This window comes from Tyto alba, unplaced genomic scaffold (assembly GCF_018691265.1).
Source record: "Tyto alba isolate M040663 unplaced genomic scaffold, T.alba_DEE_v4.0 Super-Scaffold_29, whole genome shotgun sequence".
Classification (NCBI taxonomy): Eukaryota; Metazoa; Chordata; class Aves; order Strigiformes; family Tytonidae; genus Tyto; species Tyto alba.
The window spans coordinates 11,733,314-11,760,971 of record NW_024881303.1 but is presented as its reverse complement, the minus strand read 5'-3'; the positions used below and the strand labels follow the sequence as shown (position 1 = coordinate 11,760,971).

The window sequence follows — 27,658 nt, the reverse complement described above, 5'->3', positions numbered from 1 at the left end:
ACTATTACAAAAAAATAGAAATAGGAGGGGTTCCCAAATTCTTTTGCTAGGTACCATTAGTGGCAGTAGGAGATCTAGCCCTGTGCTATGCAGCATGCCATTCTGAATGGTTTCTGCTACTAGAGAGAGACATTCTGTGATTTGAAAAAGTAAACTTATCCCTTACACCTAATAAGTGAGAGTTACTTAACAAAGTTTCAGGATCAAAGTGCTGTGTTTGTAGCAGCCAGATACAAACTGAGGAAGCCTGTGAAATACTGTAGTGATCTGTACGGGATCTCTCGGGTAGAGTCTCCCACTGTTGTATTACAGTGCTGTGTCAAATACGGTATATCTGAAATCAACAGAAATGCCGTCAATTGATTGTTGCAGTAAATTGGGGAGAATCTTCTTTCTTGGATTTTTATGAACTGCATCAAATAGGTTATAAATAAATTCTGTTTATTGACTGATCAATAATGAAATCAGGCTGCAAATTGCATACTATTTCTCTCTGATTTGAATTAACTGTTTTGTGATTCTTTGTCTTTAGTAGAAAAATGGGAAAGTTATCATGTACTTCCCTTGGCCCATATTGGGTCCCATTATCTTTTCAGTACAATGCCCCATTGAGATCACTGGGGATTTCTGATTTAAAAACTGATGGTGTGATAGGCTCTATTTTTATTTGTTTCAGTTGATTACCCAGTTAGGGTAGCATCATTTATCCAAGATGACGGTGTCAGTATTGAAGGATTGTTTCATTTTGAAAAAACATAGTTTATAGCATGGGCAATCTACTAGTGCTGCTTTATTTTGTCCAAAGTAATTGTTTGAAACATATCTGTCTCCCTTGAGTTTGCTTATATAATCCTCGTATGAGGCTTTCATGGAGACAAGGAAACACTTGGGCTTTTAAAAACAAACCAAATAAATCTAGCATCTTTTAACCTTTTTTTTTTTTTGTTTTTTCCAAATGACTTTGTATAATATGTCTTAATCCTTCTGTAGACAGGGGTGCCTCTTGCTGCTTCAGCATTATGGAGAGCAGCCTGAGGATGCCAGGAGGAGCAGGCCATGTGCAGAAGCTCTTCCTCAGGCTTCCCGGTTCTAACAAAGCTGGGAATGAAAATTCCAGAGAAGAAGAGAGGTAGAGGTGACAAGATGGAGGGAGTGGGGAGCATAATGGGATCATGGGTTGGTACACAGGAATGAGGAGAGGACATGCTTTTTGAGTTTATACATACCATAAAAAAGCAACAATCTACTTCAGAGCCAGAGAGGAGAAGGAAGCGCTTAGTACTCTTTCCTTACCTATCCTAGCTGCAGCTCTCTTCTTAATTTTTTATATCAGTTTTTCACCCTAATACCTCTTCAGGTAAGGCTCCCAGTGGAGTTCTGATCCCATCAACTGGTTGCGTTCTCAGCCAGATCCTTAACTGTGTTAGCAGCACCTAAAAGTTCCATTATCCAGTTTTAGACAAGTAAGTGTGTCAGCTTCCTCAAGACTTTCAATTTAGCACAAGAAAATCCTGTAATAAGTGAAAAATTCTAGCCTCCTCCCGAGGTGAGTAGGAAACCCAATGGTGATGGGAAGTATTTTTGCAACAGAATCAGAAATCTCTGTATGAAATGGAAGATAAAGAAATAACAAAAAATATTTCTAAAATCTTAAAGTTTGTCAAATAAAAGCCCTTGTCTTATATCTTCTGTATTTTGAAAACAGGAGACTATTTCACTTGAAATGTGTAAAGAGTCTCAGTATATTTCATAACTGTTTATTCTCCTCTGTTCTCTGTTGTCCTAATGAAGCAAATGTGAAACTTGCTTTGTTACCATGGCTGGACTTTCTTCATCACACATGCATGTAATTCTGGGAGTGGTGCACACGTACAGGACCATGTGGTGAGAAACACAAGTTGTGCAGGGGACCAACAGAGCCTGTGTGACTCTGCATGCAGACGTGGTGCAGCAGCAGGTTAAAAAGCCGTTTTGGTCTTGTCTACTCACCAATCTCATTAGAGAGAAGCTATTCGTCATTGGCCAAGTCTGTGTCTTGGTTGGCAGTTCAGGTTATTTATAGTAAAAAGCCCAAGTCATTTATATGTTAAGGCAACTGTCAGCTCTCTTCACTGAAGTGCTTTTGGTCCCTCCCTCCCTTATAAGTAGGCATGTTGATTCTTGCAATGACACCATTCAGTTTAAATATTCATTTCAAAAGGTGTGTGTCTATTCTTTTATAACAAACTGTCAAAAAAGGGGGTCTATGTTTCTTTGCCTTCTTCAGGAATTTGCACCCATAGGTTGGCCTGCACTCCCCACCCCTTGGCTGCTGCCATGAATTGTAATGAACACCAGAGCAGCTTATATAATGGTAGGGCTTGCTTGTAGTCCTGCAGAGAAGGATGAGAAGAAAGCATTGCTGTTTGTCTGGAGCTCTGCAATCACAAAAAGCTGTATTTCTTGTTTGATTTCATAACTTGGAGTTCAGTCACCACTCCTAAGGGAGGTGTCGCTCGTAGTTGATGCTCTCCCATTATAAGTTGAAACCTGCATTGTGGCATAGATGCTGTTTAACAACAGGGGGTTTGCTGCTTTCTAGACTGTGTAGAGCTGCTTCTCTTTTATTTTAAAGTCAGGTTGATGTTTTTTTCTGCACTAACCTTATCACCATAGCTCTGTGTGTGTGTGTGTGTGTGAGAACAAAGCTGAATAAGATAAGGATGTATTTTTTGAGCTGCAATTTTAAAAGCTGTAGTGTTTGGTAGGGAGGGAGAGATTGAAAATAGCAGACTATTGTTTATGTGATGGTTTTGTTTGGAAGACTAAACAAAAGGCCTTAATATCTTGAATGCAGTCTCTTTGAATCAGGCAATCTTTTCTATCCCAAGCCATTTTGGATACAATATATAAATATCCATTACCTCTTTATTTTATGTACATTGCTTTAAAAACTTTCTGCTGTGCAGCACCAGTAGCTAGCTTATGTTTGTTCCTCAGCTTTGTATCCATATTTACAGTACACTGTGTCAGTTAAACTCTTTACAAGCACAGGCCATCCAAGTCAGAACAGGTTACTGTTTTCTGTGTTGTGCCAAAACTGAATATACCTAATTAGTCACTCTTATCCATAGGATAAAAAACTGTTATGAACACTGGCATATACAGCTTTTTGTACTTCACCTGCTTGTATATGAGTTTCTTATCTAAGAACTGTTAGTGATTCTTAAGATTTTTTTTTTTTTTAATTTAAGAAAAAGAAGATCGCTGTGTGGTATAACTATAGGCCGCAAGACAGCTGGTTTATTCATTACATGAAGGTGCTTGAACTCACCTGTGTGATGTAAATATTCTTCCTTTTTGGGGATGTAATCTTTGAGGTGGAGGATGCAAAGGATGTGTTCTAAATTTTTTTTCCCCTGCATGGCACTCTGCCTCACATCAGTTCTGAATAAATCTGAGATGAAGTTGGGCTTTTATGTATATCTATTTGTCTTTGGCTCTTGCATCACACTTGCCTTTTGTTCTGCCTTTTAGATTTGTTTGTCTAATGGAAAACTAACATCTGTGGAGTCTGCAGTACCAAGCACGTTATGTAGGCTGACGAGGTTCATGACCAAGAGAATGTTAACTCAGGGGCAATCTTTAGTTCTTTTTTTTAATATAGTTTGGAATTACATCACTATACTATGTCTGCATTCATTACACTTATCTTGAAGATGATGTGTTATTTGGTAGCGTGTGCTCCAAGAGTACAGGTATAGGTCTGACTTCTGAACCTACCCTCTGATCTCTCTCCTTGGTCTTCTACTTTTGGCAATATCTTAGTAATCCATGCCAAGGCAGGTTTCCTCAGTTCGTTCTTCAAGTTTGTTACAGGCATTAGGGATGCTAATAGTTGCCAAACTTAGTAGTACTCATTTGTGAAGTTTTGGCAGTGACTCCTAGCTTATGGAGGAAAAAGGAAAGAAAGCTCTGATACAATTTCATTGCCATTCCTTCTTATAGAGGAGGCTGCTTTTAAAGAATTAATCTGTGTGTTAGAAGGTTGAAAGGATTGGATTTATTGTTAAACGCTGCTACTTCTTAAAGCACAGTATTCATGAGTGAATGTGGTTAGCCAGGCATGTGAACCTCAAGCAGAACAAATGCATGGCTTTCTGCACTCACCCGTGTACCTCCTACAGCTCTCTAACTCACTGTGGCAAGCTCATGGAGGCCTTTGAAAGCTACTTGGCTAACTACTAAATCCAACCAGATAGCTTCAGAACTGTGCTGGCCAGCTTAGCATGAAGAAAGAAACTGTAGAAACTGTCTATATTTCTATTCTCCTATTCCCAGTGCATTAGGCATCCACGTGCTGAAGTGTGGCTGGTTGGACAAACATGATGCCAAACCAACTGCTTGTGACCTGTTTAACAACGTATGGTATTTTTTTAGAAAGAACATACACAGGCTCTGGTTGCTGACAGGGCACCGCAACAGGAAGAGAGAGTTTGTAAAGTCTTATAGGTGACTGCTATTTTCTGTCCTGACTTAATGGATTGTGTAGTTTTTACTGTCTCTGGTAATGGGGCAATGGAGTAGGCTTCAATGGAGGCTTTTAAATGTACTCTGAACTTTTTTGCAAATGGCTGTCTGCTGATTGCAAGAGATTGCAACAGTAATTGGTGTGAGTAACTCTCCTCATGGCTGAGAGCAAGTCAGTATTATGCACGCAGATCTTTTATCTGTCTCGGTGTTTGGGAGTTTCTCCAAAATCTAAAAACCTTAAATCATGATGGAGAAACAGGTAGTTTTACGGCATGGACGACTTTCATTGAAGCATGACACTCTGAGCTGTTGGCTGCTGTTTGTTAAACCTCTTTCCCTGCCTTGTAGGAGCCATCAGTGCTACCAAGGCTGCGCTCTTACAGTGAAGTAGTAAAATTTTGAAATCAATAATGCATGACTTGGCTTCTAATAATGCAACACAAACAAACTATTAGTTAAACAGCTGGCTTCTGGCTCTAAATGCATATTCAGAGTTAATTGAATCCTTGCTATTTTATTTAATTGTTAGTAACTACCTAATAAACTCTGGAGGTGATTAGCGGCAACAGTAACTGCATTTGTCATCTCTTATGTCTGGGAAGGTGAAGGTCTGTTTTCTAAACATGAACCCAGGCTGGTATCAGGCCAACTACATAACAGTGAAGCTCAGGTCAGTGTGTGACACGTAAATATCTCGCCTGTGCTAGACTTGCACGACACTCTGTTGGTTGAGGCTTTCTGAGCACTCTGAGCTGGGAGAGTTGGCACTAACAGGGCACATTCGATATCACGAACCCATCAAGTCTAGTACTCAGATGCTTTTCACAGCTACCAGACTTCTCTTTTGAAGAGGTTGTAGTAGATGCATACCGATTTGTTTCTGATAGATCACCCTGTTCGCTAATTATCACTGAACTAAAATACCCATTTTGGAAGTCCTTCTATAAAATGGTATTAAATTGAAGCAAGCATATGTGTTAAATATCTCTGTGAAGGGCACTAACTTAGAAATATTGACAAGTAATATTGGTATATCTTGGAATCTAGACTAATCTGGAATTAAAGCTAAAATATAACACAGTCGACCCTGACCTGGATGTGGCCTTGAAGACATATTTCATGGCACCTAATAAATAAAGTGTGATAGATCAGCTGCTATGGCTGCTGTCTTAAATGGACCTTCATTTATTCTTTTCAAAAATACATTCTTTCATGAATCCCCTACATAAGGAACACTTCTGAAGGCAATGTTGTAAGTGCACTTGTCGCACTTCATACTTAATATTATGTCTTAATATTAAATTTAAAATTTAAATTTCTCTTAACAGTAAACTGGGAAACAGTGTGGAGAGCCAACACCAAAAAGAAATTTCAAGTTCACACTAATATGAACAGGAATGTTGGGCTTCTGCGAATCTTCCCAGGAATCACTGCTGCTGCTGTAAGTGTCACCGTTTTGGAAGTGGGTGAAGTGATGCTCAAATACTTGATTAGTTAGCTGAAGTAGGGAAGCGTTGTTTGTAGCAGTAGTTATGGTTTTGGAGGGAAGGGAAAGGATCTGTCTTATTCTGATAAATGTTTTTTTGGAATATCAAAGCATTCAAAGACCATTTTCATATGCCACAAACTATTCATAAAAGGTTTTCAAATATCTTTTGTCTAAACTGCCTGGGCTCTGAAACTTATAATTAATTTCTTATCAGGGCTCATAAATAGGTCAAATGTGCTTTTCTAGACAGGTGCAGGATACAGTGACTATGGAAATGCTCTCTTGCTGCATACTGAGACATATTAATAGATATCTTGTCAAAGAATGCACAATATGGTGGGGGTAGGGAAGTGTGACTATTTCTATAACTCATGCTTCTTTTTTAAGGTTCATTTTGTTTCACACTGATGGTTAACATCAACTGCAGCATTCATACAGAGCTGAAAATGAGAAGTTGGATTTTGCTGCTGAAAATGAGAAGAGGGGGTTTTTTGCCTCAAGAAATTATTTTGCAGAACTATGGTTTTAGGTAGATTTGTCTTTAAAATTTTGTCTAATACTAGTTCCATTAAATTGACAGGTCTTTTGTGGCCGTTGCCATCTTAAATTGAATCCAGTAGTTCAAGCACCACTCCTCAATTATATTGCCATTCTTTTTAGGTGAATATGAACAGATGGAAAGGCAGAGGGGTGGTATACTTGCAATAAAACTCCAACTGCATAGTTAGCCTCATGGGGGCTTATGGTGTATTGCATTTAGCATATGTGATCAGCAAGGAAACATCTAGGTTGTTTAGAATACATCTTTCTAGGAAGGGCACTTTGCAAGGCATTCTCTTACAGTGAGGCACAATAGCTACCTCATTAACAACTGGTCCGGAATGGATTAGTGCCTCTTGTTTTTTTGTGCTTCGAGTTAAATCAACTGGGTTTTGAGTTAAAAAACTCCAGGCTCCATTATAATGTTCTTTCCTGAAAGGTGAGACAGTCTTTCTCAGGCAGACATTTGTTAACAAAACTCTGCTAAAGTAACAAATCTGGGCAGGGGTGGGGGTTCTAATCTCAATTAATAATTCTACATTTATTTCATAAGTGTAAAACTACCTTTTTGTTCTGCCATGGCGCAACAGTATAGCCTGTTAATGGCACTTGAACAATAGCATCCTTTTTCACATTGAGGTCATGACTGTAGAAAATAGTTTATTTTAAAATCTATCCCTCTAGGAATTTTAAAGGAAGCTAGAGAGTGAAATTCTTGTTTTTTTAAAGCTTATTCTACAGTCTCAGTTATTGCAAATGGGGGGCACAGAAGGGCATGAGAAGACTGTAAGGCATAAGAGCCTGTAAGACTGTAACAGGAATAGATGATTTTTCAAAACCCTCTGCCGTGCATGAAAATCTTAATGTGACTTAAATGCACCTTTTGTCTCTCTTCCCTGTCTTGTTTTCACACAGGTAAAAGCATTTCTTCGGCCTCCAATTGAGGGCATTGTACTTGAAACGTATGGAAGTGGCAATGCCCCAAACAACAGAGAAGACTTGCTGGAAGAACTGAAGAAAGCAGCTGAACGAAAAGTAGTGATTCTAAACTGTACCCAGTGCTTACGAGGGTCTGTTAAAACAGTCTATGCAACAGGGCAGGTAAGGGTAGTGCAAGGACGTCAGACCCTACTGCTGTGTAAAAGAAGAAACCTCCCACCGATACAGCCTGATTGTATACTTCTAGTAGTCCTAGTGTATAAAATCAGATTTATTAACTGTGAAGATACTGCTCATAAAATAATATCTGAAAAAAACTTAAGCTGGAAGCATTTAAATATGTATCTGCATAAAAGATCCTGTTACTTCTAGTCTGAATGGTCAAAACAGTCAACTCAAATCCCAGATTAGTGATTGCTTGCTCCTGTCTTGTGCAGCACTCTAGGATACCTTGCATTAGATTGGTAGTATCTCTCCCAAAGGGATTCCACTGAGGTTGAGGCTAGCTTAGGAGTCAGATGATCAAATAAAGTAATATTTGATAAGCTAGCAGTTACTTGTCTACAATCTAAGAACATTAAGAAAGCCTGCAAATCCAAGCAATATTCCAAATCCCAGTTTTTCATGTGACTGGAAGTACAACTGAACTCAGTGAGAGTTTGGAGAACGGTATGTAAGGAAGTCTCTGTCTTGCAGAATGGAAATCAGTTGTGTTTAACTCATGAAGGCTAGTTTAAAGCAGGCTTTTGTAGAATCATATAATCATCTAGTTCCACCCCCCCTGTCATGGGTAGGGGCAGTTTCCACTAGATCAAGTTGCTCAAAGCCCTGTCCAACCTGGCCTTGAACCCTTCCAGGGAGGGGGAAGCCACAGCTTCTCTGGGCAACCTGTTCCAGTGCCTCACCACCTGCACAGTAAAGAATTTCTTCCTTATATCTAATCTAAATCTGCCCTCTTTCAGTTTAAAACCATTACCCCTCATCCTAACACTACACTTCCTGATAAAAAGTCCCTCCCCACCTTTCCTGTAGGCCCCCTTTAAGTACTGTAAGACCACTATAAGGTCTCCCTGGAGCCTTCTTTTCCCCAGGCTGAACAACTCTCAGCCTGTCCTCATAAGGGAGGTGCTCCAGCCCCCTGATCAACTTTGTGGCCTCCTCTGGACTCCTGCTTGAGCAGCTCGGTGTCCTTCTTATGTTGAGGCCCCCAGAGCTGGACCCAGCACTGCAGGTGGGGCCTCACGAGAGCGGAGTAGAGGGGGAGAATCCCCTCCCTCAACCTGCTGGCCACACTCCTCTTGACTCAGCCCAGGACATGGTTGGCTTTCTGGGCTGCAAGCTCACATTGCTTTCTCATAGTTTTGCATCTACCAGAACCCCCCAAGTCCTCCTTCACAGGGCTGCTCTCAATCCACTCATCGCCCTGCCTGGGATTGCCTCAACCCATGTGCAGGACCTTGCACTTGGCCTTGTTGAACTCCATGAGGTTTGCACTGGCCCACCTCTCCAGCCTGTCCAGGTTCCTCTGCATGGCATCCCTGCCCTCCAGCGTGTTGACTGCACCACACAGCTTGGTGTAGACACTGTTAATATTCAGGGCATTTTATAGTGAGTTTCTCAATTGTTTATTAAGACATGACATCACTGGAACTAAAAGCTATATAAGAGTGAGTGTTGCATGTGGTAATGTGAAGGAAGCTGGCTTAACTGGCCTTTATAAAAAGGCTAGCCATTAAATAGCCAAGAAGCACTGCCAGAAGGTGACTCATCCCCTTGTTTTAGACACTGGGTTTTGTTGAGAGCAACCACCCGTCTGGCAGAACCAACCTCTTCATTGACTGCAAGGCAAACCTGGATACTCTAGTCTGGTGCTGAAGCCTGCCTCTTTTAACATGGTTTTGACACAGTTTTAGATTATATTTGCTTCAAGAACACAGTCTTTTTGAGGAGAAAGAAAAGAAGATTATAAGAATTTCTTTCCACATCTTCAGTATCCAAACTCAGTATTTTCTGATATGGGCAGTCATTTGAGTTTTGGTAAAACTTTTGCATAGATTAATGGAGATGTTTTGAGAAGTATTAACATTTCCAAAGATTCCATGCTCTGTAGCAAATACGATAGGAATACATGGTTTATATAGAACAGTTCACATGGAAGGAAGAAAGCAGTTAAGTCAATAAAAGCTACTAGACATATTTGAAAGCGTGAAAATGAAGCCTAGCTTTTATGCGATCTTCTGCATGAAATGAATTGCTAAAATTTATGTAAGGAAGAAAAAACCCTTTTCTGTGCTTTCATTAGAAGATTCTCCAAGTAGCCACCTCTTTGCACTCTGATCCAGTCTGCTGATGTGTTGAATTGAAAGATTTTGCTCATGTCTTACGGAACCACTGTAAGGCTGTGTGGAAATGTGTTCACTTCTGGCTTCCACTTTTTATATGGAGCATGTATTATGTTGCTTCAGCATCCATTGAGGGAGGCTATCCTATTTTCTTGGCATCTTTTGAGGAGAACATTGACAGAGCCAAGTCCTGCAAAACTACTCCATGCTTGTTCTTTCATTGCCTTCTCCGTTTCAAAAGGAACTGCTCAATGGAGGAAGTATCATGGGTGAATGCTGGAAAGTTGCTGTAATGTTAACTTTACTTTGATTTTTCTTTAAATAAAATCTTTCACAGGTCTTTGCATATGGCTAGGCCATTTTTTTACTCATTCGGACTCGCCAGGTGGGTCAGCTGAGTCCCTGCTTTCCCTTGAAGTGTTGGTTTTAATTAACTGAGTGTCTGGCCTCTGATCCATCTGCACAGTAGAAACTTATAATTGAGGGGACTTTTGGTATAGGAAGGAAGCTGGGAAATCCCTTCCTCCTTTTTCTCAAACTCGCTGAAAAAGCCCTAACTGTTCTTTGGCTAGCTCTTCAGTATAGAAAGTATTTCTCACCCTCTCTATATATGTTTTCCCATGGGACTTTAAAAAATGTTAGTCTGGGGCTCTCAGGGATGGTTAATGAGCCGATTAAGGCTCTGTATCTTGCTAAAAATATTAGTAAAGCCACAACAAGTTCCAAAGCTGAAGTTTATATACAAGATATTTAAAAGTAAAATGCAGCATGAAGAACCTACTGCAAGATGTTTAACTGTGAGGCATGACATTATGGCAAAGATGATGATCTGTGGTTTAGAGATGCCCAAGTGTTTGCCCAGGTACCATTTAGTGACAAGAGATCTGAAATCTTTGTCTTTGCTGTCTTGCTTACTGTACGCTTAAGGGGCTTGACTGTAGGAAAGGTCTTTCTGCTTTTTGCTTTGGTTTGAAGCCAAGAATTCAGATATTTTTTGTAACTACCTGAAAGATAAGTTTAAAAGGGTGTATTTTTCAGTTGTCAGAACTGTATAAATTACATATTTTAGTTGTATGTTCTAAATCATACACTGCTAGCGCAGCCTGAAAGGATCTGAAAACACTCTTGCTGTGAACACACTGTAGTCCTGGAATTCATCCAAAGCAATGCCCCATAAAAGAATGGTAAATATGTCTGTGTGAGAACAGCCTACTTGGCAATGTTCAAAATGCCACTGGGTTAAAACAGAGTAACGGCAGCTTTTCAATAAAGGGAATCTGACAACTCTGCAGATAGCTGATAGGGACCTGTAACCTTTCCCTTTTAGCATAGTAAGTGACCGTGGCAAGCATTTGGGTGAATTCTTCAATGTTTTTACATGAAAAGGAATTTAAAGAAAAAGTCATCTTTATTCATCTGGCTCTAGTATTTGCCTTGGTATTTGATAACTAAAATTACAAAAATTACAGTGGCAGTAGGAGGAGCAAGAGAGTGGAGGCACAGCTGCATATTGTATTCTATGTAGCTACTCATCATTCATATACATTTTCTGTTCACACAGGTATTTCTGAATGTTATGCTAATTGGAATCATTATTCCTTTTTATTCAGACTCTTGCTGATGTTGGAGTAATTCCTGGAGGTGATATGACACCAGAGGCAGCCCTAACTAAACTGTCATACACGCTCAGCAAGAGTAAGCTTAGCTGGGAGGAGAAGAGGCAGGTAAATATTTCAGTGTGACCTTGGAAGGCTCTAACTTTCTCATCTGCTGTGCTAACTTCTGCTTAGCTAAATGCCTTGAGCTTCTCCCTTTCATTTAAAAGCAATTGGTTGCAGAGCCATAATGTGAACATCACATGGTTTTTTCCTTAAGGAAAATACTGTTAGGCAAATGAAGGTATGTAGATTGGGAGAGGAAAGAATTCTCTGCATAAATCAGGTGGAGACCATGACCGAGCCATAAAAATGCCATCTTTAAACAGTAGTAGTCTACCTTGGACTTTTCTGTATTAAAAACGCATATGTGGAAATTCATATGGGAGACAGAATCCCAACCCTACTCAAGTCAGCAAAGATCTTGTCATAGATCTTAATATGGTAAAGGTTTCATCTAAGACTCATTCATGCACAGCTAATTCTGAAAATAAATATTGCCTACAGCCTCTTCCTTTACAAAATTACTCATGACACTGTTAGATTCTGTTTCTGTAAGAGGAGATGCACTTTATAAATACATAAAAAATAGAGGATTATTCTAAGAACCAGTTGTAACTGATTTTAAAATCATAACCCCTTTAAGAATGTTCTTACTGTTCATTGGTTCTTAATCAAGGCTTTTTTCCTCAAATTACATAGTTATATATCATGTTCCTTTTATAGAAGGGGCATATATCGCTGAATTAGGGGAGCAGCAGTCTGCAGGAATGCATGTTTCTGTGCTTGTATGCAGTGAAATCATAATCCTGACACTTTGAGAGATGACATCGTGATGAGTCACTCTCTAGATTTAAGCACTGCATGCACATGTGTATCTTATGATGGTGTTTTGTTTTTATTAAAACTGAAACAAATTTGATTGTTTTTTCATGCTCAGTATCTTCCAACCAGTAGCAGCTCTTGAGAAAAACATATTTGGATATATATGATCGTAAGAGGGGTGGCTGGAAGTACCACTTACTGTGCTTAGAAACAATTTCTGACTGAGCTTTCGGTTGTATGTAGGCTCTGGAAAATTAGAGGAGGAGCTATGTGTTTCCTTAGTGAGGGTGGCAAGAACATACCCTGCACAAGAATGTGCTTGACAGGTGATATAATGTTGTGTGAGGAGTAGTGGTATTGCATGTGTTTGTGTATATACACTTTAGGAACCCAGGCTTTTCACCAATGCCCCTTTGGTATACTCACTGACCCCGGAACATACATATACTAGCCCATTTTTTTAATGCAGACTTTAATCTTGCACAGACTATTATTTGACTTGGGACAGGAGAAAATTTCCCAGCTGGCTTCCTGCCTAGGTGTGTGAGTTAAAACTTAATGCAAGATCCAGTTTGCTGAGGTGAGATAGCTGACTTACTCTGGTGAGGACTTGGTGATAGGACATTTTAGGTACCACTGTCACAAGGTACTCCTGCATCTTTGGAATGTGCTACACAGGTTTTGTGTGGTGGTGCTGGGACCTCCTTTTTATGGTTTGAAAAACAAAATAACTTCTGCAATTTCTTTGAGTTAAGCAGGATCAGTTTCCTCGTTTGACTCATTGTACAGACCCACAAACAATTGTGTTGGCACAACTAAGGGAACAGCATACTGAATTGCCTGGGCAGGAATGAGTGGTAGAGACCAGGAGAAGAAAGCCTGGAAATATGTTGTCTGTGGCAATATCTTCAGCTAAACATATCACCAAACAATAGTCTCCCAAGAGACGGAAGCTCTCCTGAAGCTGGAGTGGTTATTTTAGGATTCTCTTTCAACACGAAGAAGCAAGGAATGTGCCCCCAGACACATGCAAATGGCTGCAGAGCTGGTAGGACTGAGTAAGGCATGTAGGGCTCTGCACTGGGTGCATTTAGCACAGGTGCCAATTGCTAAGGTTACCTGTGCAAAGCAATGATCTCAACCTGTCAGACTCTAAAAGTGCGCCAAAGCGGTTGGTACCCTCTGAGTTAGATGTACATGGGACTCTTCCAGCAGACAGCTACGGTGTTGTCAGTGCTTGGAGTTGTTTTTTTTTTAATAAAGGGCATGCCTAGACATAAGTAAACCTGGGGCATTCCTCCTTCCAACATCACATCTGTTTCTTGCAAACTTTCACAATCCTGCTTTTTAAAATTCTAATTGAAATTACTACATGCTTTATAGCTGCATCAGCAACCTTTCATGAAAGAGTGCCAGTATGTAAAATTGTCGGAATTGAGGAAACCAGTTGCTTTTTCTTAATGACTGGCTTCTCACTCCATTCTCCAGGTTTCCCAGAACTTGTGTTTTGGAGTATTTTCATTTCTTTATTGCCATATTCAAGCACTTTCTACACATGAATTGGCTGACCTTTTTTGGTTGTTTGTTTTTTGTTGTTTGCTTTTTTTTTCCCCCCCCCCGGTTATATTGGATGCACTCTTCCTGCAAACTCTTACATGCCTGCTTTAATACTGAATGACTAGTACTACTGTAGACCCTCTGCATTCAAAGCTGGCTCTATGGCCAAATTTTGACAAAATCAGGGATAATGGAGCTGTTTGAAAATCCACTGAAATACACGATTGTCCACAGGCAGCACTGGGCTTTGTTTTGAGGCCTACATACACAGCCTGTGTGGAAGTGCTGAGGTTTGGGAATGCTGGCAAAAGGCAGAATTTCAGAATATTCTGGTCTTCAGCCTCACTCTGCTAATTACTCACTATCTTTGTGTTTTTAAGTAGGCTGCAGCTTGCCCCACCTTTTGTCTGCATACAATAAAAACTGGGGTGTTTTGTTATGTACTTATTTTGGTTTCTTTGCTTTGGAAGAAAGTTTTATTTGCCTGTATCTCCCCTCTCCCCCACCTTGTCTTTTTAAACTTGCAGTCTTCATGGGACAGTAACTATTTCTTTAATCTTTTGTCTGTGTTCAATTAGTTTCCATAATTCCTCCAAACAATTTTCTAACTTGATCCTAAGTTTTTTTATTAGACTACTACCATATTTTTCCTCTGCTAACAAAAGATTTGATTGCTTGCTTTTCAGATGCTGAGTGAGAATCTAAGAGGAGAAATGACTGTTGTACCCACAGGAGCCAAGATCTCTCTGAGAGATAGCAAGTTTATTCAAGTGATTGCCAAATCTCTAAGTATCAGCAGCAAGGAGGTATATACTTAAATATTTAAAATTGAGCTCATGTAAAGCTGTAAACTCAGTTAAATGAACTTAGCTTAAAGATGAACAGCAAAGCTGAAAGAAAAATGGAACATTGGAGGTTTTATATTATTTTTTTAATACTGAGTGTCCCAGCTAACCACTTGGGTTAGGGAGAAAGGACACAATGACAAGCATAACATTAAAATGTTTTTAATTAAAAACATACTAACTTTTTTCTTCCTCTTTGTAGCCCCATCTTGAGTTTATTTTCTTGGCTGGCTGGTTGCAATAACGAGCCTCAGACAGTTGCTGTAATTCAGGGTATCAATGGTATGAAAAAGTGCTTTGTATTTTTGTGGTCAAATGTATTGACAGTTTGGAGCAATCCAAATAATAATGGGTAAACCAGCTAATTGTACATGCAGTCATAGAAGGCTGATACTAAGGAGGCACTACACAAGTGTAATTTGTGGTGTTTACCATTAGTCCCTCCCAGTTGGAAAGTCAGAAAATACAGTGTTGGTTGTCAGATACAAGTATTTGCTTTTCTCTTGGCTTGGTTTCAGGGAAGATTCGATTTTTAGTAGTTAACGGATACTGAACGTATGGCTCTTCTTTAGTAAGCGTGAGAAATGGGAGGATATTTAGGGGCCTATGGGGCTTGTCAGTGGCGGTTTGGAAGTACAGGTTACACAAATACCTGAGAAATCACATTAATAATATTGATCTGGTCTTGAGGAGACTGGACTATATGGTCTTTTCCAACTCCTACCAGCACTGTTTCTCTTACTGTACTGATGTGTAACTGTGGCAGTACAGAGGTGGTAATTAGTGTGTGCACCTTAAATGGTATATATAGATATCAGGTAATTGTAGTGTTGCCAGGAAGAAATATAAATCTTATGGATGTGAGACTGACAAAATGTAAAATAAACATGAGGCTTCTTTCGTTCCAAGAACTAAATGCTACCATTTTTAAATATACAAATGACTAATTGGGAAACTTTACATGAAAGCAAGGGCAGTGTTTTTATGACTTGGACATCAATCACATCAGAGGCGAGGCTGATACTGTTTTATTTTATTTGTTTCTCAGGAGTTAGAAGCTGTAAGAGATGCATTAATTCCGCCTTTGGCTTGTGCTGCAGCTAAACTGGGTGACGTAGACGCACTAAGAGCCATAGCAGAAATGGTAATGTAAAATTAACAGTTTGTACAAAACATTAATTTTTAAATAGAGCTGTAAATGACAGGAGGAAGCTATGCTCACAGGGAAGCAACTACCTAAGTCTTGGAATCAAGGTGCTTTGACTAATACAGTTGGTTTCTAGGCTCCTCAGTCTTTGCCTTTCAAAGCTGCTATATTCTTTCCCCTATCTGGTTCTCAGCTGTTTACATTTTCTTTTGAACTGTGAAAATACAGGTAGGTTAAAATGCAAGTTCTTATCTGCTAACTTTGGAACACTTTAAAATGGTTTGTGCTGCTTTGTTTCACTTAAATTTCTTTATGTATACTCATAGTATCCAGCTTTTGGATGTAAATCTGTCATGATAAAAAAAAAAAAGAACTTGAAAATTATATTTAAGCAAAACACAGTGCAGTGCTAATTCAGGATTTTTGGCTCTCCCGATAGCTCTGGCTTGGGTTATACCTGAAAAAAGAATCAAGCATTTCACAGGATCATCTTCTACACCTCTTTTTTTTCCTCTGTGCCTTGGTTTACCCTACTCTTGAGACTTTGGTATTGGGCCTCAAGAAAGGATAAATATATATTGCAAGTAACAATAAAATACTGGCATACTGCAATAAATAGCATATCTGATGGGGCTGTAATGAGAAAACATGTAGAGGGGGGAACATGCAGAAGGTGGAATAAATATCTTTATTGGTGCTAAAACAACTAGACAAGATAAACTTTAAATAAATTTGACAAGCTTAACATTTTGGTGGGAGAATTAAAATGTGGAATATGCACCTACTGTTGTACCAACAACTTAATGTGCAGCCATTATCTTTTTAGCATGTGAAGGATCTGTCCTTTTGTAGGGTGGAAACTTGAGCTGTGGAGATTACGATGGCCGAACTCCACTTCATATTGCAGCCTCTGAAGGGCATTTACCATTAGTTGAGTATCTGTTGACATCTGGCGCAACTGTTTATGCTAGAGACAGATATGGATCTACCCCACTGATGAATGCGATCAAATTCAGGTAACAATAATTTATACACCACTCTATGTAAAGTTTAGAAACCTTCTATCATTTTGAATTTACAGTCCATCCCTATGTTTTGGTCTTGTTTTTTCTCATCAGTCATGTGTAAATGACAGCAGTTGAAGTGGCACAAACCAGCTTCATTTCAAAGTATGTGACTAGCCTAAATTAAAGATGTTTTGAAATAATATGAAATGAAAGCAAACAACTTGGTATGCATGCAGAATTTTAGCATAAGGTAACTTATTGCTGGCTTTCTGCCAAGACTTTCTCCGTAATTTCAGGACTCCACTCTTTGTGAGGCTTCCTTATAAAACAGAGCCAAACCGATCACTCCTTTTGACTGTCAGAAGTGAGAGTGCAGTACCAAGGGCTGTCTGTTTTCTTTCTGCCCTCCCCTTTCTCATCAAGACCAGACTGTTTCAGTTGGCACAAAATATACTGGTAGGTTGACAAGTTTTAATCTTTCCCTTCCACCAGTGCTTTCCTGAGTCTCTTGCTGGGTGACTGGTTTTTTGATTTTTCCCTTCCGCCCACTCATAATTATATGGGATGGCTGCATGGCTCTGCCTGCTTTATGGATTTCCTCTTCCTGTTGTTCTGGATGTCAGCAATGCTTGAATGGTAGTCACGGACATGTGATTTACTGGTCTCTTCCATGTTGTATAGTCCTAAGGAACAGCCATAGCACAGAGTATAAAAGTTATCACTTATCAAAATTTAATTTTAAAACACTTAGTTTATGTAGCCTGAGGATTCATAGAGCCATTGGTCTTCTAACATGTTAGAAGCTGCATGCTCTAATCTTTTCTTGTTTCTTTGATCTACTTGCAGTTCCTTATCTCATATTCAGTCTGTATGATGGCAGGAGAGAAGCTTTTTTCTCTAAAGGAGCTTGGAGTGATAAAATTTTCATGGTTGGATGTCCGTCCCCAAATACTCCTGCAACTTTCTAGTGCTGACAAGTTCACCTGGTCTGTCAGGCTAGAGTTAGCTCCCTGGGAGGTCTGACAGTCTTGGCTTTGCATTGGCTGCAGGGATAACTTGAAGGCTTCCTTTGTCTCAAAGACCAGATGTAGAAAACTCAACAAGCTCTATTAACTTGAGGCTTCAAGTCCTGTGTGGCCACCCTGTGCTATTGCCATGCCTACTGCATGGTCCTCTTTGGCTTTATAGTTGTTGCTTTATCTCATGAATATGTAAGCCCTTCAGTGGCAAACCCTTAAAGTCTTAAAGCGAAAACAAGCCCAACAGCAAATCAAACAAATAACTTTGCAGTTGAACAGAGGTGGCTCTGATCCAATGTGAGAAAATGCTACAGCATTAGATACCATTAGATGTTCCTGCAAATCAGGCACCTACTTTTTTTACCGCACCCATTTACCGCCTGAGGAATTTCACATGAGCTTGTTGTTTGGATTCCTTAGCATTGCCACTCCTATATTAGACTCCTACTATGACTCTTAAGCTCTTTAAAACTGCACACCCATTTTGATATAGGGAATTGTAAAAGGAAACTGCAGCATAACCATTTTCAGTTTCTCTTTTTGTTTCTACTGTTGGAATGAAAGGAAGAGTTGACTTAGAACTAAACTCATAAACGTGTATTTATGATCTGCTGTGTACTCACACTGTATTTCACACTGATAAGCATATAAAGGAGAATGGTAAAGATCAGGCATCTGTATACGTGCGTAATTAGATACCGCTAAAAAGATTTCGGCTACACAAATATTTAAATTCTATTTATTAAACAGTTTCATGCTGGAAGTGAAGAGGTTACCCTGGCGCAGTGTACAAAGTGGCAGAGAGGGAGGGGGCAAAACTGATCTTAATGAGCAGTCAATGCTTTAAACTGTTTCATATTGTAACTTTCTCAATTTTACTGAATATTGCATCAGCTTAATCCCATTTTCTAAGAATTAATATTTGTTTAATTGGCATTTAACTGCAGTACAGTATCCACTCATCTTAAAAATAGCTTTCTTCCAGTTTTTTATGTCACATTTCTCAGTGGCTTGCCTTTTAACCTAGCATGCAAACCTGTATAATGATGACTGATTTCTCTTTTCCATTTAATAATTTGTAAAGATGTTCAAGAGTTACGTCTCTTCTTAAAAGCTTCTTAACATAGCACTGTCAGCTGATAGACCAGCAACTTGACCTATATCAATAACAGTCTCTTAAATTTTTTGACTTTAAAGGACTCTTTCTTTGTTTCTCTAGATGGTAAAATGTGGAGTCACTTTCTAAATAAGAAATAAACTACTGCATTTCCGCTTTTTTATTTGTAACTCTGCAATTTGCATGTAGTCTCATTCACTTTATACATGAAGCTAAACAGACCACTGGTAATTTAGGCCAGTTGCTTGATCAAAATTAGTAGCATTCTTTTAATTTCTTAGAGTACCCTCAAGGGATAATTCATTTTCAAAACAATAGAATAATATTTTTTTAATAACAGAAACTCTCTAAGCAGGAAAATGTCCTGAATAAAAAATGTGTATATTTTAGGTAGTAAAAGCACTTCCATTTACTTGTAGAGCCGTGGTAAAAGGGTGAAAATGGGGAGTTGCTCATACAGTGCTGTGAGAACATCAGATTAGAGGCAGTAAAATTGCCTCCCACATAAATATGAATTTAAATACTTGATATTTTGCAAGGTTACATTTACATTATTTCAGGAAATCTAAGGCAGAGTGAAAATCTAACCACCACTGACTCCAGAAGTGCACTGAAGCATAAAGTTCCCACTGATACCATGCAGAAAACCGAGCAAGTGAAACTAAGCTGATCCTGCCATAACCATTCCAGTTGCTAGGGGAGCAAGCATTAAAAAGAATGAAGCCAGTCAAGTTTGGATATACATTACACCTGCATTTCTTTAAAGAGAGTTGGTGGAAGGTGTGCACCCTAAGGCCCCAATGCTGCAAACTCTTACATGCGTATTAATTTCACATGTATGATTCATCCCTTTTGAAGTTGATTCCCTTTTAATAATTGTCTGCCAAGTTAAGGCCTAAGATGATATGTATTGTATGGCACCTTGATTGCTGAGGATCCAGAGCCCTCACAAACCGGTAAGAGTTCAGATGTCTTTATCTGGAACTCAAACTTCACTCATAGCCGTAAGACTACACTGAATTATTTATTTTGCTATTAATCCATTAAAATATTTATACATTGGGGTTTTTATCTCCAGTGTTATCAATAATGGAATCTGGCAGGAAGGAGGCACTAGAAAAACACTTTGGTCTATTTGTTTTTTCCTTCAGAGAGCGGATGAATGACAGTCGTAGTATCAAAAGGCTAACTTAAGTAGCATATGCAAAATGGAATTTCTATAGCCCATGTCTGACCAAGAGCCACAGTTTGGTAACAGCACACTAAGAAAAGGGAGTCAGGAACAGTTCACAGGTGACAATAGTTCCTCCTGGCTTTGCTAAGCATCAGATGGGGCTAGTCTGGGCAAGCAGCTGTGCACCCCAGGCCAACATGGTGATGTTGGCCTTCCCTCTACACCTTGAACTTTCATAGTCCAGCAGTTGATCTGCTCTTGGCTTTGTGCTGTCACCTTAGAACAGCATTTGCATTTGAACTGATCCCAAGAAGTTCATGGCTCATGGCATCTGCTGAACTTCAGATCAGCTAACCTGTGACCCTTGTGAGGCTTTTGTAAAGCCACAGGAGAGCAGCACTTAGAGAAACAACTTCTGAAGACAGCTCTCTCTCACATGCCTAAGACATAGCAGTATCAGAAAATTCACAGCCAGCCTCTTGAAATACAAATAATGCTCTTGTGGAAGGTACAAGGCAGCAGAAGTGGTACTCTGGATAGGGCTTAAGATTCTGCAGAATGTAGATACTGTTTGGGTGCAAGTAGGAACAAGCTGCAGTGCGACTTACCTCCCACATAGTTTTCATGTGGAGTGATGGGAATGTGAGAGGTGGTCTGTTTGCTTGCTTAGATGGATCTGCTTTTCATAGTCACAGTACTAAATTTAACACTTATAAGTTGCACATTACTATTTGTCCCTATTCTTCCCCTCCCTTTAACAACAACCAGTGGTATACAACACTTCCTCTTCTTCCCACCATACCAAGAAATGATTTTGAATGATTCCCAGTCACTGGGACACTGTACATATATTTACAAATGTTTTATTGAAGGCATTTGTTGTAAACACTGTTAGTTTCAATGCTTAAAGATTTATTTTCTTTCAAACCACATTTTCTCATTTAAATTTGCTGTATTAAATATGTGTGGTAAATGCCACCAAAGATGCCTGTATCGAAGATTTATAGAGTCTCACTCAGAGTAGTAATAGCTGTGTGGCGTAGGTGGGACATAAAGTACCTTCTGGAGGGAATCTCGCTACCAGTGAGGAGTAGTTATAACAGGGGAACAGAAAAGCCTGGCTCTTCGCTGGAATCCAGAGACACCAGCTTCATAGGGGGAGCCCAACCACACAACATTACATGCTTTACTGCCTTTTATCTTTTAGTGCTGTCCCATAGCATAGCTTTTATTTTAAAAAGCACTACTTTCACGCTGTGATTTTGGGTATAAGGTGGGAAGTGAGGAATACTCCAGGGCAGTCATTGGGGAGTAGACAGACACACCCCACGTTCAGTTCTGTACCCACTGTGAGCTTGAGTGAACAGATGTGTTCTACTTTAATCTATTTTAGGTCAAATTTATTTTCAGCTAATTACTGTTCTGCTTAAGACTGAACTAAAAATTTCGTACATGTAGAATTCATTCTTCACCACAGATTGAAAAATAGGAAACCGTGACATTATTTGCTGGCTCAAGGAGATGCTTGTGGATGACTAGCCATGCTGTTAAGGGACCCACCTGAGAAAATATTTTAGATAAGTGAACAAACTTGTGGCATGTGCTGTTCCAGCAATGCTTTGCCATGAAGCAAAGACAGATTTTTATTTTTTTTCGGCTGTCAAATGAAACAAAGTAAAATGAAAAAAAATAATCTGCCTGTTCAATTAAATAACCTGTGTTTGGAAAAGGAAAATGATTCCTATATCATCTATACAATTCTTTGTTTAGTTTATAAATTAAGATCTTATATGAATCACACAGGTTTACACAGGCTTAATATGGATAATTGTAAAGTAGCTTCTCATTCAAAATGGAGTTTCCTACAGAGAAGCAGAGGGATTAGATAAGCAGATTAGTCCAGTTCTAAAATGGAAAGGGCCATGTCTACCTCCAAGAAAATGCAAGTGATTAAGCAGAACGTGTATCTGAGCTTATCTGTTATTTTTAATACAGATGAGTTTTTAGCTGATGGGTTGGGAAAGCTCATATATTCACTCTTACAGTGATATGCCTAACTCTTTAATTTGAAGTGTTATGGTATAGCAACTTACTTAAAAGAGGAACTATGAAACTATTCCTGATTTACTGGTGTCATCATGCTCTTTCTGGAGAAAAAAAGAGTGTTTGGATTTGTAAACTAGATCATTTGTTTAGCAGAGGAGCATGCTGTCACCTCCTTTTCAAACCTAGTTCTAAACCTTTCACTAGGTCACTTGCAAAAAACGCTTTTTTGCGCATTTTTCATGTGTCATGTTATTTTCTACCCACGACAGTACCTTTAGAGACTGGCCGTTTCCACAGACTTTCTCAAGCAACTGACTAAGGTATAGGAGTTGGCTGGTAGTGCTTAAATATCTATTTGTCCCATTATTTCAAAAGAAAGGACAAGGAAGATCTCCTAAAGACTCCAGGTGGAAATAAATCATAAAGGTATTGGGAGGAGCAGGTTAGGAAAAGGTGTGCTTTTGTGGGAGGTTGGTAAGAATACTTACTGGAATTTTGAATCCGTAAAAATCTGATTACCTTCTACATTAACCTAAAGATTCATTGCTTATCTGCAAGACATGAGTTTTATTTAAGGCTGATATATGGGCATGTATTTTGTAAAATACAGGAATGATGCTATGTAATAAACGTCCTCACTGTTTGCATGTATTTCAATCACTAATATTTCAAATGTTAAATTAAGCATGCACTAAGGTAAAGAAAATAAAAATTCTTTGAAGAGAAAGGGATGCATCCCTTTCGTTTTCAGAGCCGAACTTAACACTTCCATGAGCTTAGTATGTGAGTGATTTTCTGATAGGGAGGGCAGATCTGTTTACTAGATCTGTCACCTTGTAGACATTCACCACTGGTTCTGTGATGGTGGCAAATATCATATAAGCACTTTCACTGACTGTGTATATGAGTAATGCTGGATTTAGGGGAAAAAAAAAACTACTAGTCAAGCCACTTTCTCTGTTTTTTCTATTCCTTTCATTAAGGCACATACAAGTGATTAATTTGTTACGAGAAACAGGAGCTCACCTTTCAAGCCATGACTTGGAGAACATTGGAACAATACTCTGCAGGTAAATATCATATAAGGTGAGGTGGCCCTAAGATTGGGATGGAGGGGGGTGATCTTCCAGATAGACTCTCGGGATGGAGAACAGTGTGAAGACAACTTCCACGAAACAGCTGGGACCCTGGCACATGATGTGGCTATTTCTGTGCTAGACTAGTAATGAGGAAACAAGTGAAGAGATGAAATTAAGAATCAACTTTGTGTTGGAGCACCAGTAACTCAAGAGAGCTCCAAAGTAGGGAGTATTGTGGGAATAAGTGAACTGGAAGCAAATATGCCCCTTTTTTTTTCCGAGAACTTTCACTGAGGAAGGGTGAGGAAGAAGCTGTGCAAGGTGTGGTTTAATAGCATCTCTGTTTTAGAATAAAGCTGCACATAGTGCCTCATTTTTATTTTCTTAAAATCCACTTTTCACTTATATGGGAATGACTTTGACTCCAACTAGCACGTAACATAGTTCTTAAAAATAACTAAATCAAATAGACAAATAGGTTTAACCCCAAAATGTTTTAACAGCTGCTCACTGTCTCTATATTTAAGTTTAAGAGGCTATAATCCTCTGTTAAAGCTGGTTTTACATACAGTTGCTTCTAATATATAAGGTGGTTTAATGATATGGATACATATTATGACAAGAAATAGATGCTTGATTTTATTTTTTCCAGCACTGATCCTGAATTACAAATTATTCTGCAAATCGTAAGAAGGTTTCATGTATTACCTAAAATTCATTATAGATTTTACTTCATCTCTTCTTCTCTTCTTCTTCTCAAAAACAAACAAAAAAGCCCTGAGTACTGGCCTTTATACCAGGACTTAGCAGGAAATCATGAGACTTGTAGGGGACAGTCAGTGCTGTGTATTGTCTGCAAAGCTATAAGGGCAAGGTAAAGCTTATGTGTGTTCTGTAGAGAGACTGGACTCTGTCCTTTGAGTAGTTCTAGAATCAAGGAATACTAGCTGGAGTGTTTCGTTGTCATAACATGCTCAGAGGAGACTGGGTAATAAGAGTTTTACCATTAAGTTAAAATATGTGCTTCCCAGGGCACTGCAAGTGATAGGACACAACTAAACCCTTGGTTTGCGTAGTTTCCATCCACGAAGAAGGTGAGAGAAGTGGCTTGGGGAATGACATTCCTCTGCAAATAAACTTGCCCCTTACTTAGCCCTGGTGCCACATGCAGAACCAGTTTGGCTAGCTGACCTAGGAGTAATATGTCCAAAAAAAAAAAAAAAAATCAGAAAACAAGACTCCTTTAAACAAAAAGTGGTTCCGATGCTGTTTGTTACAGCATTTTAAGGAGGATCGTACACCCTGCATCTCTATTGCATGATCTATTGTTCAAAGCTGATACTTTGATAATAAACACTTAAGGTACTTAGAACTCGCACTGATGGTAATAAATTTCATATAAAAACAAGGTGGATCTTCCAAACCTAGGGCGGGAGTGCCCGTGTGTGCGGAGGCCGGGTGAGCGCTTGGCAGCTCACCAGCCCCAAGCAGCGGGCAGGCTTTGAGGCGCTCCGGGGGTGTCTGTGAACGGTGGCTCTTCCACACACTGCTCCTGCAGAGCTGAAGGGTTTTCTTTCCTCTTGCTGTTTTACAGGGCCTGACATAGTCTTCTGCACCAAAGTGGACTTTTTCCACAGAGTGTTATTCAGATGCTTAAAAGCTATTCAGTCTGAGGTGCTGGTGTTTGTCCCCCTGCCGTAGTGTCTCAGATATTTCTTCTGGAGTATCCTCGGATGACCTGACTGATACACTCATTTTTCCAGCATGCTCATGCTCACATCTCTGTCCGACCTCTTACCTCCTGCTTTTAAGCCTTCTCTTTGCAGGCACTGGCACCTTCATGGCAGACAACACGTTCACATGGTCAAGCTGCTTATAGACCAAGTTATGTATAACATCTTCCCTCTGTCAAATTTGAACTGTTTACCTACATCTCTTCTAGCTTGTAACGTGCCTTGAACTGCAACTTGCACCAGTCTGAATTTGTCACCAAGGCAATATGTCAGCTTCTTGGTGTTTAGAAGGGCAAAGCTGCTTGCTTTCTGATAAGCTCTGGGTTCCTTCACTTAGTTAATTGTTTTCTTACATACAGTTCTCTCTGAATTAGAAGCTGTAATCACATTTCCCCCTTTGTTACTTACCTGTCATCAAACAAACTGGCTTTCATAAAAAACCATGAACAGTGATCTTTGTGTTCTAATACTGTCTCTCCGTCTTCTATTTAGACTCATGAGAATAGAATAGAATAGAATAGAATAGAATAGAATAGAATAGAATAGAATAGAATAGAATAGAATAGAATAGAATAGAATAGAATAGAATAGAATAGAATAGAATAGAATAGAATAGAATAGAATAGTTCAGTTGGAAGATTTTGGAGATGAAATAAAAGTAAATGTGCTTCTTTGGCACTGGTGATGTTTGAGAGGGAAAGGAGTACCGACCAGAACTGAGAGTTGGACGGTATCAACAGTAACTCTTGTGTAGAAAGTGGAGATGCACATAGGTGCAGCCAAGATGATAAATCTTTCATGGTTTAATTTTCTGGTTTCTTTTTTTAAACAAGAGGTGTTAGTCTGATTTTTAGAATCACTTTCTTGATGTTTGGTATCTGGTTCATGGCTTTGTTTTGAAATGAGAAAGAGATCTCCATGTTAGTAATCTCTTAAAAATGTCAGAGTCTTGTCTCATATTGCAGTAGTATTGTCATCTGTCTGCAAAACCAAACCATAATGAGATAAATTGGGACACTCAAACTTATTCTGAAGGATTGTCAAGTTCTGGAGTTGGTAAACAGTTGCTTTGTTTGTTTTTTAAAGGAAAAAAGCCTGTATATATACTCTGTTCAAGTCTGTACTTCACAAAATTAAGTAGAGGCATAAAGCCAAACCAGCTTTCTCTTTCATATTCTTAGATTTCATAAAATGATATAATATACAAAGATGCAGCTGTTCAAAATCGGCAACTTTCAGAATAAGATGCCTCTTCAATTTAACATAAACTTGGGAGGTAAGGCTGAGGGAGGAAGGATAAATATGCCTATGCAGGAATTAGGACCAAGCTCCTAATGCCTGCTGTCCTTCAGAGAAGTCTGTCTGTCTCAACTGAGAGAGACGTGGAGATACTAGCTAAGAGCAGCACTCCCAAATGTGTTCAGGATAGAACAAACCATGCCTCGTTCTGGACTTTTAATGTTCTTTTTTAGGATTTTTAATTTTATAAAAAGGGAAGAAAAAAAATATTTTCTCTTCAGTCAGGGTGATAATACCCCTTAAAGAAAAGAAAGCCCTTCCTGACCGCTTTATATAGACACTGAAAAAGGAGAATTCCTGAAAAAGCAGAGATTTGTGTTGCTGAGAAAGGTGAAATCCCTGAGGAGGCAGGACAGAACCCCAAGGTGTCATTTCACTGTTGCTCATTACTTCCCAGATCTCGACCTGTCCTTCTAAACCCCCTGAGACCTGAGCAGCTTTGCTCCTGGTACCTGGAGAGTAACAGAGCACCCCTTAAACAGCAACTCCCGAGTTGCTTGATGCTAGTGTGACAGAAGGCACAGAATTAGAAATTGTAATTGCATTATCACTATTCTTGCTATCTTAGCTCTGTCATCATTATGGCTACATTAGCCATGCTGAAACTGTGAAATGAATACATAATAATTTTTTCTAAATGCAAGAGTATTGATAGGCAACATACCTGGGATTATCTGCTTAAGAGGTGTCAGTCAGAGTTTAGGAAAATGCGTTAAGTAGTTCTTTGCAACAAATCAGGTTTTAAACATCGTGATAAGTGTACATTTAAGTTATTTTTATTCTATTTCATGATATAAAAATGATGGACTTGCTGCTTAGAGGATGCACCTGTAGTTGAAATTGCTGGCATAAATATCTTTGAGAAAGATACAGAACAAAGGTCCCTACAGTGTATGCTGAGAAGTCCTATGTATATATTTGATCACGTGAAGTACACTTACAGTGTGTAAAGGAAATACAGATGCGTGTGGCATTTTCTCACAAGCTACATTGCTTTTTGCTCTCTGGGTCACAGTCCCTGTAGGATACATTTCTCAGTTGATCAGTAAATGGCTGCTGCAAAGCTGGAGATACTTGTGTGCATTTGGATTGCTCTAATGTCATGGAAGGAGACCACTTCACAGTTTTGACCTCTGGCAATGTGGGTTAAATTGCTCTTTCTGAACAGGTGCTATTAGGCAGTTAATATTCAAGTAGGTGCAGTAGTCCTTGTTTGTTGCTTACAGTGACGCTAGCTGAATTGCTCTGGGTATGTAGGTTGGTAATATTTCTAAATGTGCTGGTCCTTGCCTAAAGTGGTTTCCGCTTTGCACGTGGCTGAACGATGAGATCC

General features: G+C 39.2%; 1 protein-coding gene across 2 annotated transcripts in view; it reads left to right on the top strand.

Moving 5' to 3' along the window:
- The window catches only part of ASPG (asparaginase), a 48,401-nt gene that overhangs the window by 16,304 nt on the left and 4,439 nt on the right, over window positions 1–27,658 (top strand). The window contains exons 7-14 of one of the 2 annotated variants that reach the window (XR_004405516.2): window positions 5,841–5,953; window positions 7,457–7,642; window positions 11,433–11,546; window positions 14,546–14,665; window positions 15,753–15,848; window positions 16,704–16,867; window positions 17,155–17,314; window positions 23,198–23,284. Coding sequence is in view for 1 of the 2 variants with exons in the window: in XM_032981714.2 (XP_032837605.2) it covers window positions 5,841–5,953; window positions 7,457–7,642; window positions 11,433–11,546; window positions 14,546–14,665; window positions 15,753–15,848; window positions 16,704–16,867; window positions 23,198–23,284 (880 nt within the window). In the remaining variant the exon portion in view is untranslated. The remainder of the gene's footprint in view (window positions 1–5,840; window positions 5,954–7,456; window positions 7,643–11,432; window positions 11,547–14,545; window positions 14,666–15,752; window positions 15,849–16,703; window positions 16,868–17,154; window positions 17,315–23,197; window positions 23,285–27,658) is intronic. The other variant, XM_032981714.2, reaches the window with a different exon arrangement.